At 40.4% G+C, this 11,977-nt stretch overlaps 1 protein-coding gene across 2 annotated transcripts; it reads left to right on the forward strand.

The window, feature by feature from the left end:
- The first annotated feature begins 3,428 nt into the window (after positions 1-3,428).
- dpf2 (double PHD fingers 2) lies at positions 3,429-11,970 on the forward strand. 2 transcript variants are annotated; one of them, XM_068600617.1, is made up of 12 exons: positions 3,429-3,568; positions 4,927-5,087; positions 5,400-5,507; positions 5,647-5,825; positions 5,904-5,996; positions 6,082-6,160; positions 6,614-6,652; positions 8,207-8,344; positions 8,468-8,599; positions 8,693-8,805; positions 8,897-8,978; positions 9,405-11,970. In XM_068600617.1, the coding sequence occupies exons 1-12, from the start codon at positions 3,537-3,539 to the stop codon at positions 9,479-9,481; spliced, it is 1,233 nt and encodes a 410-aa protein (XP_068456718.1). In that variant the 5' UTR covers positions 3,429-3,536; the 3' UTR covers positions 9,482-11,970. The 2 variants fall into 2 exon arrangements, with proteins under 2 accessions (XP_068456718.1, XP_068456719.1); XM_068600618.1 differs by lacking the exon at positions 6,614-6,652.
- The last annotated feature ends 7 nt before the right edge of the window (positions 11,971-11,977 follow it).

Below are 11,977 nucleotides of genomic sequence, written 5' to 3' on the forward strand. Positions count from 1 at the left end.
AGTCCTAAATTGTTTCTCAGATGAGCTTTGTGCTCTTGCATATGTGGCATGACTTCATGTAGGTTTATACTTGTATGTGTGTCATCATTGCCATCTATTCTCTTCTGTGTTGATGTACTCTGAAAACATGAGGTCACTTCATATTCAGGGTTGGAGAGCAACTAATTATGTGTAATTGGCATTTACAGTAATCTGAAACAAGTTTAATGGCAATCCAATATAGTTAATGTACAAATATGATAGGTGTTTATTATTTTCCTCAAATATGGTACATGTTTATAAAGGCATTTACAGTATTTTGTGAGACTGTAGGCAGTGGTGGAATTTTATATAAATTGGTTGTTAACTGTTATTATAGTCGGTCAAGTTTAAATTTACCTTTCTAACTGCCAAAATGCCACAGAAAGTTACAGGACCACAATTCTGAATTTAAGAGTTTTATGAATTAGTTCAAGTAGGTTGCAAATAATCAATTATTTAGTAATTTGTTCCACCTTGAAATGAATTCTTTAAAGCTGGTAATTGCCTGGATGTGCATACCATGCCTTGGAGGGAATGTCACACCAAACTGTCGTGACTACACAAACAGCTGGAAACAAACTGTTTGCAGTTTTAACAAGTTGGCCTTATCTCGCAGTCCCAAATGAATGTGGAACCAGTGATCTATTGCTCAAAGACCCCCGAAGCCAGAGATGAGAAATATCTGAACATCCACTTTGAGACTACTGGAAAGAGGGACAGCACCTGGTCCAAACTTTCTCAAACTGACTGCCTTGTCTCTGTCCGTGGGATTTTGTATTTCCGGTGGCCGACCCTGCTCTTGAGTAGCTTGAACAAAGCTACAGTCTGGGAACCAGGTCAATAAGGTCATTGCATACATAAGTGAGCCAATGCAGTTAGCGAACATTGTGCACAATTTCGAATGGAGGAGTCATTCTTCCCCAGTGGATGAGCTGTTTATAGTGATCATTGCTACCTTTTTTCTGCTCTGGACATCAGACATCAGTTCACTTGATGTTCGGGTCTTGATGTTTAAAGGTCACACAGTGTATTTTCTTATCGGCTCATTTGAATGTGAATGATTCAAATTAGTTTGGCCAAATTGGTCATGAGAAGCAAAAATATTTCGCATACTTGACATTCTGTACACAAACTTTCTCTTTCACACACGCTCACACATTAATACTGTACTGTAATTAAAGCAGAATGACCCATGGCAATCCAGTTTTGTGGATATGTCCTCAGCTGGCTGTGATTCGATGTTGCATATGGCATCCTTTTTAAAATAGCATTGTGCTACTGGTGAGCTTTGACCAGAACGTGGGAAGTAATGTATTATTGATGTCAAAGAGACAAGTTTTTGGTAATGAGAATACTTAATGAAGAAAAACAACAACTTCTATTTAAGTATTGGACATGGGTGCAAACAGACTGGTGACAAATTGAGCTTCCTTTTTTTTTTTTTTTTTAAGGGCAGGATACTTGCTGTCTAGTGGGAGCTTGTATTTTTTCATCAGTGGTCTGTCTTGCAGCATTTGATAAGCCTGTCCTACCTTAATTTCTCATTGTTTTGACAAATGTCTGTTCCTTCCTCTGTAATTCAGAGTTGTTAATACCACTACTATTATTAATTGCTATTATAATCATTATTGCTACTGTTGTTACTCTTACTACTACTGTTACTAATGCAACTTATTGCAAAAAATTATAACTGCTGTCCATTTTCAGGTACGTGTCTGTAATACCAGACCCTTCCACACGATGTCAGTGTGCTGTGGAGCATTTTCATTACAAATCGAAGATAATGTTTGTTGACTTGTGTATCTACATCTAATATTAGGAATAATAAAACATGGTTTAATCAAAATCATGATTTTGTTTTTTGTTTTGTTTTTTCATAAAAAGGTTATCAACTGCTCCAGCTTTTATTATATTCGGTGCACAAGAGAAAGTCACGTTTTCACAGTAAACTCTAATGTTGTAAGTCTGGTTTTTACAGAAAACTGTGTGCCTGGCGCCTGTAGTGAGAATAAAAGGATTTGTAAGTGGCATGTTGTACTGGAATTATGCAAGTGCACTCCAGCAAATTAGTATTTCTCTTCTATAAAGTTGATGGACTCGTAAGAGCTAGGTGAAAAATGTTTTGAGAAATCCTGCTATATAAATAATTGCCCATAATGCAACTTAATAGTGTCTTTTATTAGCCTCTTGTCATCTTAATGGAAATCTCTTCCAAACCCGTTTTGTTTGGCAGGTTTTTTTTTTCATGCTTTGGAAAGCTCATTCCAGAAGACATTGTCCAGATATTTTCACAGGTTATATAGGACCCCCCATGACAAGTGAACTGTATCTTGTGTGTAAAACTAGTGAGTTCCCCTGGAGTCGAGACCAAATGACCAATATCAAGATGATAAAGTAGTCGAACATAGAAAACACAGGTTTTTACTTAGTTATATTTATTTCTTTAAAAAAAAAACAATTAAAAAGTAACAACAATGACACCATGTATCATCAAAACAATGTACCGTTTTGCATGATATATTTTTAGATTTGTAACGAGAGGAAGATTTAATTTATTTCCTTTTATAAAGTATTTCTAATGAAAAAAACAAACACTATAGGAAGCTAACACGTTAAAGGACACTTTTAGTGATAATCCTTTAGTTTTTCACCCATCCGAACATTTGTTGCAAGTTCATTCATAAAACTATTGATGTCAACTGAGAGCAGAATGGGATCTTGATTTGAAAATAAAAAAGTTATTCTGCTTGGTGTTCAAAAATATTGTGTGGGTGTTAAGAATGTTGCTGCAGTGCAGTCATTACAAATGACATTACTGATGCAACCACAGCAAATTAAGTCAAGGATGATCAAATAACATACAGTAAGTTTATGCTAAACTGGTGAATGAAAGCGCAGAGCAAATCTTCTCAGAGCTATTAAGATAAATCACATTGGTTGTCTCTGTCTGGGGGTTGAAAATGGGAGAGGATTAGGAGGCTGGTCAAAAATCTCTGAAAAAAGATATAATCTCAAAGTTTATATTGAGAAAAGTTGTATTTGGGACGAAGGAAACGTGCTTGGAGCAGTTAAAAAAGAGTCGACAAATTAAAAGTATTTAGGTGTGAATAACACATAATTATAAATGTGAGGCCACAACCAGTAAGTTCAGATAAACCATAACTAGGAGTTTGGTGACATTAAAGTGTAGCCTTTTACCTATAATGTGTAAATATAATTTGGTAACAATTCAGGTGTTACTCAAAACATAAAGACATAGCTCTGTTGTACTTTCATCAAGAATATAATGTAGAGGGATAAGTTATGCTCCAAGTACATGAGCGGCTGACGATAAAAAAAAAAAGTATGGAAATAATTCAGAACCATATTTGAATCGCTTTCTATTATAAAGGAGGCTGCAAGGCCACGACGCCTCAGTAAGGGGCGCTATGTGTCACGTCACCGCTTCATCTGCCTACAAGTCCTAACGGAGGGCACACACAGGCTCAGGCACTTTTCCCTTCTACCAAAGCAAGATGGCAGCTGTTGTTGAAAATGTTGTCAAACTGTAAGTGTTGGACTTTTTTTTACACACCCTACGCTCAGCCGGCTGACTCACACTGCGGTTACATCCGAACAAATGTATGTCCATATAGCCAATGACCGTGTCACGAGCTAGCTCACCGCCGTTTCCGCTGACTTAGTCCGGTTAGCCAGCGTCGGACCGTCGTGCGTGTGTGTTCACATCCTGGAATGGAAGTGTAAGTTAACAGACACGCAGATGACGTTTCTGAAACACGAATCACGAGTCAATGTACTGGAACAGGCGTCAGTCTGATCATAAATGTATTTATGGGGATAATGTGGCTGCTTGTGTCTTGCTGGCCCAACACAGCTAGCGTGGGGCTAACGTCAGTGAAGTGTCGCAGCTAGGTGGCTCTCGCGCTAACGAGCTGTGGCCGACTTTGTGAGCGCAGGGTGCTCTCGGGGTGCTCTCGGGGTGCTGTGGCGGCGGGCCAACGAGTCCAGAATGAATGAAGGACTGGCCTTGGGGACCAGCGAGCTATCACATTTCTAATAAAGTTAGTCTGGAGGTTATTACCGTTTACAGAGACCCGTACACAGCTGTAGTAAACCGTGCTGCCATACCCGTTAACTTTGTGTCTGTTGATTTGAAACGTTTTACGGTACGTACAAGCTTTTGGCTAAGTCCTAAGTTACCATGGTGACGCTCACCCGACCTCCATGTTCGTTGTGTGAAGATGAGTTTTTTGTGAAGTTTACTTTTTTAACTTCTCCAATGGTTACTCATGTGGCCGTGTGCCAACTCATCAATTCAATTATGTCTTGGAAATGCTAGTTTTATTAGTTGGAGAAACAGTCACTGTTTAGAACTATTTTCAATGTAGAAAGCTTCCCTTTTCTTATTTAGTCTTAATAGACTGGCAAATAGGCAGCATACCGATTTAGAAAAATATACAAAATTAAAACATCTTTACAATTAATTAAATAAAATGATTAGGCCTGTCAAACGTTTTACATGAGCCCATCTGTCTCACTTTGAAGAGATTCTGCCCTTAGCTTTCCTACAAGAGAATAAACTCACAGCGCTGCTCGGGTATATTTTTCTTAAACACGACACAATTGTGGCAGACCACCACGCTCTTTGTTGTTGATGTGCCAACAAAAGAGCACCTGTTGCACTCGATACCAAGTTTGTCTGAAGTACAAAAGACATTGTCTTATGAGTGAGCTGTCTTTCTCAGGTGGCAGCACATCAGAGAAAGAAAACAGGCTAAACTAACTGGGAGGTTAAAAAGTTTAAACTAAGACTGTACTGGTTTTGAAATACCCACAGCTGCTGATTATTTTGTGTTTTTAAAATATAAATAGATCGAATAACAAGCATCTGATTTGTGGTGTCAGGTTGGGAGAGCAGTACTACAGAGACGCCATGGAGCAATGCCATAACTACAATGCCAGGCTCTGTGCTGAGAGGAGTGTCCGAATGCCGTTCCTCGACTCCCAGACCGGTGTGGCTCAGAGCAACTGCTACATTTGGATGGAAAAGAGACACAGGGGACCAGGTGAGAGACGCTACATGTCATGTGCTTCAAACACACACATTTTGCTTTACTCAGTTGGATTTGTTGAGCGCTTTTACAAGACCAGTGTCTCAGGTGAAGAACCATTCTCAGGCTAAAACATGTTTTTCAGAGATTTACTGAAAGGATGAATGGGGAGCGTTATAAAGCCTGCAGCTAAATGTACCTTCCTGGCTTTCAATGAGAATCATGCTCACAAGCTTTGCTGGTTTAAAAAAAAAAAAAAAAAAAAGCTGACAAGTTCTGTATTGATAGGTCCAGTGTTATGTAGACGGGTTTGCTCTGATCCCTCAGGCATGGCACCAGGGCAGCTTTACACCTACCCATCCAGGAGGTGGAGGAAGAAACGACGATCTCATCCTCAAGAGGACCCTCGGCTTATCTTCCCTTCTGTCAAGTCAGGTATGAAATCATTGAGCTCAACTCAGATCATTCTCTATTTTATTCTGTCAACCTTCAAGAAAAGCTATCAATGGCTACGCTTTCCTGACATTTAAGAAAAACTGAAATAGAAACACTGTGCTGTTTGTTTTGTTCATAGAGATAGATGTCGGACTGAAGAAGGATGCTCTGTTATCAGCGGATGGCAGCAGCCTGGAGGCCCTGCTGAAAGGGGACTCCATGGAAAAACGGATGACCGCAGAGCTCCGAGGATCTGAGGAGGATTCAAACCCGAGTGACTATGCCGCAGGCCTGAACCCAGCTGCGCGGATTAGAAAGGTTCTTGTTTTCAGCATAAGATTGATATGAAGTCAAGAACAAATTTTGACTTTTTTTTTTCTCAATGCCTCAACACAGAGAGTCATTGAGCCAGATGACTTCTTGGACGACCTGGATGATGAAGACTATGAGGAAGACACGCCTAAAAGAAGAGGCAAAGGAAAGGGCAAGGTAACTACACAATTTCTCAAAAGTTCATCCCAGCTGTTAGCGCGTGTGGCCTGTCTGTCGACTCCAATCATGCCTTTGTCCTCAGGGTCGAGGAGTAGGCAGTACCAGGAAGAAGCTGGATACAGCAGCACTGGAGGACCGAGACAAGCCGTACGCCTGTGACAGTGAGTCCTGATGGGGAGAGTAGAGCCTGTGAACTCGGGTCAGAGCAGAGAGTCACAGCAGCTGTTAATAGCTGTAATATTTGTAATCCAATTATTTTTGAATCCCCTTTGTTTTCATCATCTCCCCTTTTCTGTTGAGGTTCTCCATGTTCTGTCTGCTCTTGGTTAGCCACATCTGATACTTACAAAGTCCAGGCTCAGCTATATTTTCATTTTTTTGTCATCAAGATATCATACATTTCTTGAACTTGCATTACAAATCTTTCCACGGGCAAAGAGGGATGTTTCTTCTATTTCTTTGGTGTTGTCAGGCTATGTACGGCTTGATGTTTTTTTCCCCTCTTTCCTAAAGCATTTCACTCTCTGCTGCAGACTGACTGATCCTCTCTCCGTCTATGAGCCTATTTCTGAGTCTCTGTCTGTGCTCTCTTCTCCTTCTCTTCTCTCTTTCAGACACTATCAAACAAAAGCATATTTCAAAACCTGAAAGAGGTATATTTCTCTCGTTCCTTTTTTTTTTTTACCCTTGTCTGCACGTCACCAAGTAGACTTTCTCTGTCGTAAATGTTTTTCTCTAACTAGATTTAGAAAAGATAAAGACAATGTTGTTATACACCACAATTAAACTGTAGTCTACACTCGGTCAAAGATATGAGCCATCTCAGTTTACAAAAGATTAGCTGTAGTTTATGAAACTATTGTTTTCCCCTCAATCGGTCTGGTTGTCTCACAGATTTAGATAAGATAGAAGCTGGATCCTGTTCTTTTGCTCTCTGTGCTTTGTCTTTTGTCTCACTCTTTGGTGTGTGCAATTTGACTGCATTAGGATGCCTTTGCTAGTTTTACCCTTTTATTCCTCTTCACCTCCTCTGCACCCTGTTCAGTCTCATCCCATGTTCCCTGGAGTAAACATTGCTTTTGCTTTGCTCTATTGGATGCCTTTTTTACTTTTAAGGTGTGTTTTTCAATCATGTCGCATGTGGCTCGCTGTGTCTTTAGCGATTTTGCTAAGATGCTTTGGAGATGAAGACTGATCACTCCCTTTTAGATGATGGTTAAATAAATATGACATTAGCCTTTAAGGGAAATGAAAATGAGAGAAAGTAAGGAAGCGAAAGAAGAAGTTTGTCTTTGGCGTTATCTTATGACAAATCTCACACCCCCGCCTGTGACGATGACGACACACAATGGCAACTTTGTCCTTCATAAAGTCAGTAAACCCTCCATATACAATCCCACTGGTGTTTCTTACCCCACTGATGGATATCATTTAAATAAATCCAGGTCAAACATTAGTATTCAGAGCAATGTGACGCTATTGTTTATTGCAACTTTACGGAGGTTCTAAACACTCAAATGTCATTTTGAAAGATGTATGCATGAAGGGAAATTTGACAAAATGATGTAACTTTTTCGTTTTATTTCAATTTAACTTGTCAGTAGTCAAACACTGTGGACGAGGTTAACACCATTGTGGTAAAGGTCAGCGGATGTGTGGTGTTGTCTTAATGCTGTGCCTGAGAGGATGTGATGATGCATGCCAGTGCCTCAGAGCATGTTTTTCATATTCACAAACTGCCTTGTCATTTTTCCTCTTTCCCTCAATTTCATTGCTAATGCATCATGTCACTGTGGGGAGAAAATCACAGAAATAGGTTGCGTCTTTGACTTTGTTTTTGATTATACGACCATATGTTTTCAGGCTCACAATGGACAGAAAAGAATCAGGCAAAATTGACTATCCACAAATTCTTCCTTGCCCCAATGCGACATTACCCATAATGCAAATCTGCTGACAGTTCAGTCAGAGTGCGTTATGTTAATAGCAGCTAATGTAGACTGTAATCTCAAGTAGAGATGAGAGTAGGCTATTTCACTTTTTGAAACTTGTACTCTTCAGCTCAGGATTCACTAAATTCTCAGAAAATAACCCCCGAAGTCATCAGAAGACGCATACAACACTTTTCCTTTTTCCCCTACGGATGTGGACTTTGTTCATGTATTCTTTGTTTTCATACACGTTGTGTTTTCTGGTTTTGGTGGCAGTCTGTGGGAAGCGCTACAAGAACCGTCCTGGTCTGAGCTACCATTACGCCCACTCCCACCTGGCTGAGGAGGAGGGTGAGGAGAAGGAAGAAGTGGAGATCAACGAGCCTGCAGTGCCGCTGCACAATGAGCCTAAAAGTCAGTATAAAATCATTCACTGTCCTCAGAGATTTCGAGATTGGCTTGATGAGTTCAATGTAGAGCTGCACTCTTTACAAACACAACACTGATGTTCCTTGGGTGTTTATCTTGTTTTTTCAGCTCCGAAGAAAGGCCCAGATGGTCTCGCATTGCCTAATAAATATTGTGATTTCTGCCTGGGAGACTCCAAAACCAACCACAAGACTGGCCAGTCAGAGGAGCTGGTGTCCTGCTCCGACTGCGGACGCTCGGGTACGTTGAAGACAACTGGCTGCTGCCATAGGGTGGCGACAGGAAATCTGTGCAGCAAAGTGACGACTATAATGAACATTATTTTACACGCAGGCCACCCGTCCTGCCTGCAGTTCACTCCTGTAATGATGGCTGCTGTGAAGACGTACCGCTGGCAGTGCATAGAGTGCAAGTGCTGCAACATATGCGGCACCTCAGAGAATGACGTACGTTTACTCGCATCCAGATGCTTTATGCGTTGTAGAAAGCTGATGTCTGACGTGCGATGTGTTCTTGTTGTGTCGTGTGATCTTTCAGGATCAGCTTCTGTTTTGTGATGACTGTGATAGAGGCTATCACATGTATTGTCTCAACCCACCCATGGCTGAACCTCCAGAGGGTAAGATCACTACCCGTGTAAAACAACGAAGTCAAACCTGTGTCAAGTGTATAAAAAGTTGGTTTTAATTAGAGAAATAATTCCTGCACCAAAATTATTGCACAGTAAACCAAGCTTCTACAACACTGCTTTGAACGCCTGTTGGTGGCGTAACGATGCCTAAGTTATGATACCAATGCCAAGTCACTACTTTTTTGTTACCATAACTTGATGAATAAAAACATGTTTTTCAATAAAACATATATTTTTATTTAGCAAATGATGGGAAATTGTTTGACGCTTGAACACAAACTAATATAAAATGGTATAAAAGTGTCAAACATTTATATGTAAATCTGGTACGACTTGTTAAGTCTTCTTTAGGCTCGTGGACATGCAGCTTTAGACGTCTCCGACATTAATACATTTTTCTCTGTTGGCACTCAGGGAGCTGGAGCTGTCATTTATGTCTGGCCCTTTTGAAAGACAAGGCGTCCATATACCAGAACGCCCCACCGTCGTGATGGCTGCCTCCCCTGTGCACACTCATCACGTCCTGCAGCAGCACGGTTTACCCTCCAATGTCAACACATAAGCACCCCTGAAGAGCTGCGCTCTGAAGGAGTGTGCTCAGAACAGACAATAACTTGTGAAACGGGACGCTTCCCTTCCCAAACCGCCCTCACTTAGCTTCAGATATGACTGTTAAACAGTACCAAGCTCAGATGCAGCCCCATTGATTTTTACTTTCATCTCTTTTCTACATAGCCAATTTGAGCAGTACTGAATTTCACTGCATAAATTGACGAAATTGGAACTCCCATTCAGGTTTTTTACACATATACCGACTCAAAGTTTTCTCAAACCTTCTCTATCCTGCAGTGTACTGATTTTATGACTAGAGCAGAAATAGAGCTTGTCTGAATCAAGTAGCATGCCAGTGCTTGCTAATCGTAAAAATACATTTTATAATATTTATATATTTCTATGGTATATAATAGTGTTAAGTATGTCCAATTTGGAATGAAATGGTCTTTTTTTGTTAATGCCCATTTCATCATCAAGGAAATATCCACAGCACCATGTTCTTTAATGGCTCTGCTGATATTTGGGGATTCTCTTGGAGTCAAAGGGATCTGCTGTGACTGTAAAGGATTTAGCACGTTATCCACTGCCGCCGGCCACACAAACTTCAAACCAATCAGGAACTATGAATAGAAACCCTTACGTGCTTGTCAAAGTGTCTCTAAAGGCCAAGGGACTCGAAGAATGGCAGGTCAGACTTTAGTCTGGTTGTTGACTCCTGTGCGCTTGTGGCTGCTTAAGCAGCACAGAGCTCGAGAGGATGCATGACATCACAACGTGCATGTTTTATTCAGGCTTTGGAGCCTTTTTGACTAAAAATGTTAACTTTTTACACTGGTGTTCTTATATTGGACTGAAAAACTGTCTTAAAACTGCGCACCCGGCCCACATTAGACATGACCATGGTTACTCCAGCTAAATCAAAAAACAAATCCTCCTTGCATCATCAGCCAGCTAAAGGGACAAAAAGGCCTCCGTCGCTGTGTTTTAGCAGTTTGCGCGTCAGCACCATATCCAATATGTGTTGATTTTTGTGACACCATTAGATTATTTTCATGTAATTGAGGACTACGCACTTGTAAATGGTTACTTAATGACAATATAAAATAAAAGCAATATAGGAGCTCCTGTAGGAGGCTGGGATGAAAGGGATTCATGGCGGAGTCTGTTGGCAGATGTTTATTCTGCACATTTTCTATATCAGAAAATGCTAGAACAGCGAGGGGACTGTGGCAACACGTACAGGTGACTCCATATTGTAAAAAGAGATTATGTGTATATGTATAGTCCTATGAAGAACTGTTCTTTTTGTCTCTGCTTTCATAGTTTTATTTCCTTCTGCGGCGATGCTAAAAGAAAAGGTCTGATACGTTACCTCAAACAGTATTTACAGGGTTGACACATGCTGTTGAGAGATGGGACAAAGGCTGAGGATACATGTAATGACAGCCGCAGCGTCTGCTTCAATAACTGCATTTTCTACAGGTAAATAAATAACTGCATGCTCCGTAATCATCTGCACTCGTATGCTACGTATTCGTCTCAGGGGTTCAGGAGGGGCGTAATATCAATAAACCGAGCGATCGTGTCGTTTCAATAGCCCGCTAACAATTACTACACAAGTATAACTTGGTTTATTTTCTCATCACGCTTGACCTTGGTTATGTAGACACGGTAGCTACTAGAATATGTTGCTGGTAGTTTTTGTACTCATGGATGATGTTTGCGTACTTGATGTGTGGGACATTTGGGATACAGTGGAATCTGCTCTCTAGTTAATCCTGTGATCCAGGTGTCGACTGTGCTGCTCTCTTCCAAAGCTCAAAACAGGAAGCAAAGCCCATAATGTGATTAAGAGACACATTCTGGAGCTGCACCTTAAACACTGGATGGTTCAGTAACGATGGACCCGGTGTCTACCGTCATAGCCATGAACAAGAAGTCCAACTGTTGTCATAGTATATTTTTATATATACACACACCATGCATCTCAGATTAGTGGGGTTTCTGGTCTCGAGCTTTGGGAGAGAATTGTTCAGGAGACAGGTTTAAACCAAGGTCACAGGTTTACATAGGTCAATTATCTTTGGATTGTGATGGAATGTTTTATTGTGCAAAATTTGTCTTCAGGAAATAAAATACTAGGCGCTAAAACCTGCCGATGTTCTTTTTCCTCTGAGCATTTGAGAAGGAGATAATGAAAATATTTACAAATCCCATAAGCACATTGAGATGTCGCCCTTTTTGTTAATTATCTCTGCTTCAACGCTATACAACTTTATGTTAATTAGTGGCCAAAAAGGACTATTTCCTCTAGACCCCATTCTCAGGCTTCTGTTTAGCACCTACAGTGCATTAATAACTAAATATTCAGTTATGGGTCTTATTTCTTATGTTAATGTGATATTTCTTTTTATTAAATGTTAAAAAAATAA

The sequence above is a fragment of the Clinocottus analis genome, unplaced genomic scaffold (genome assembly GCF_023055335.1).
Source record: "Clinocottus analis isolate CAN_PGR_092001 unplaced genomic scaffold, fCliAna1.0.p SCAF_5, whole genome shotgun sequence".
In the NCBI taxonomy this organism is placed as follows: domain Eukaryota; kingdom Metazoa; phylum Chordata; class Actinopteri; order Perciformes; family Cottidae; genus Clinocottus; species Clinocottus analis.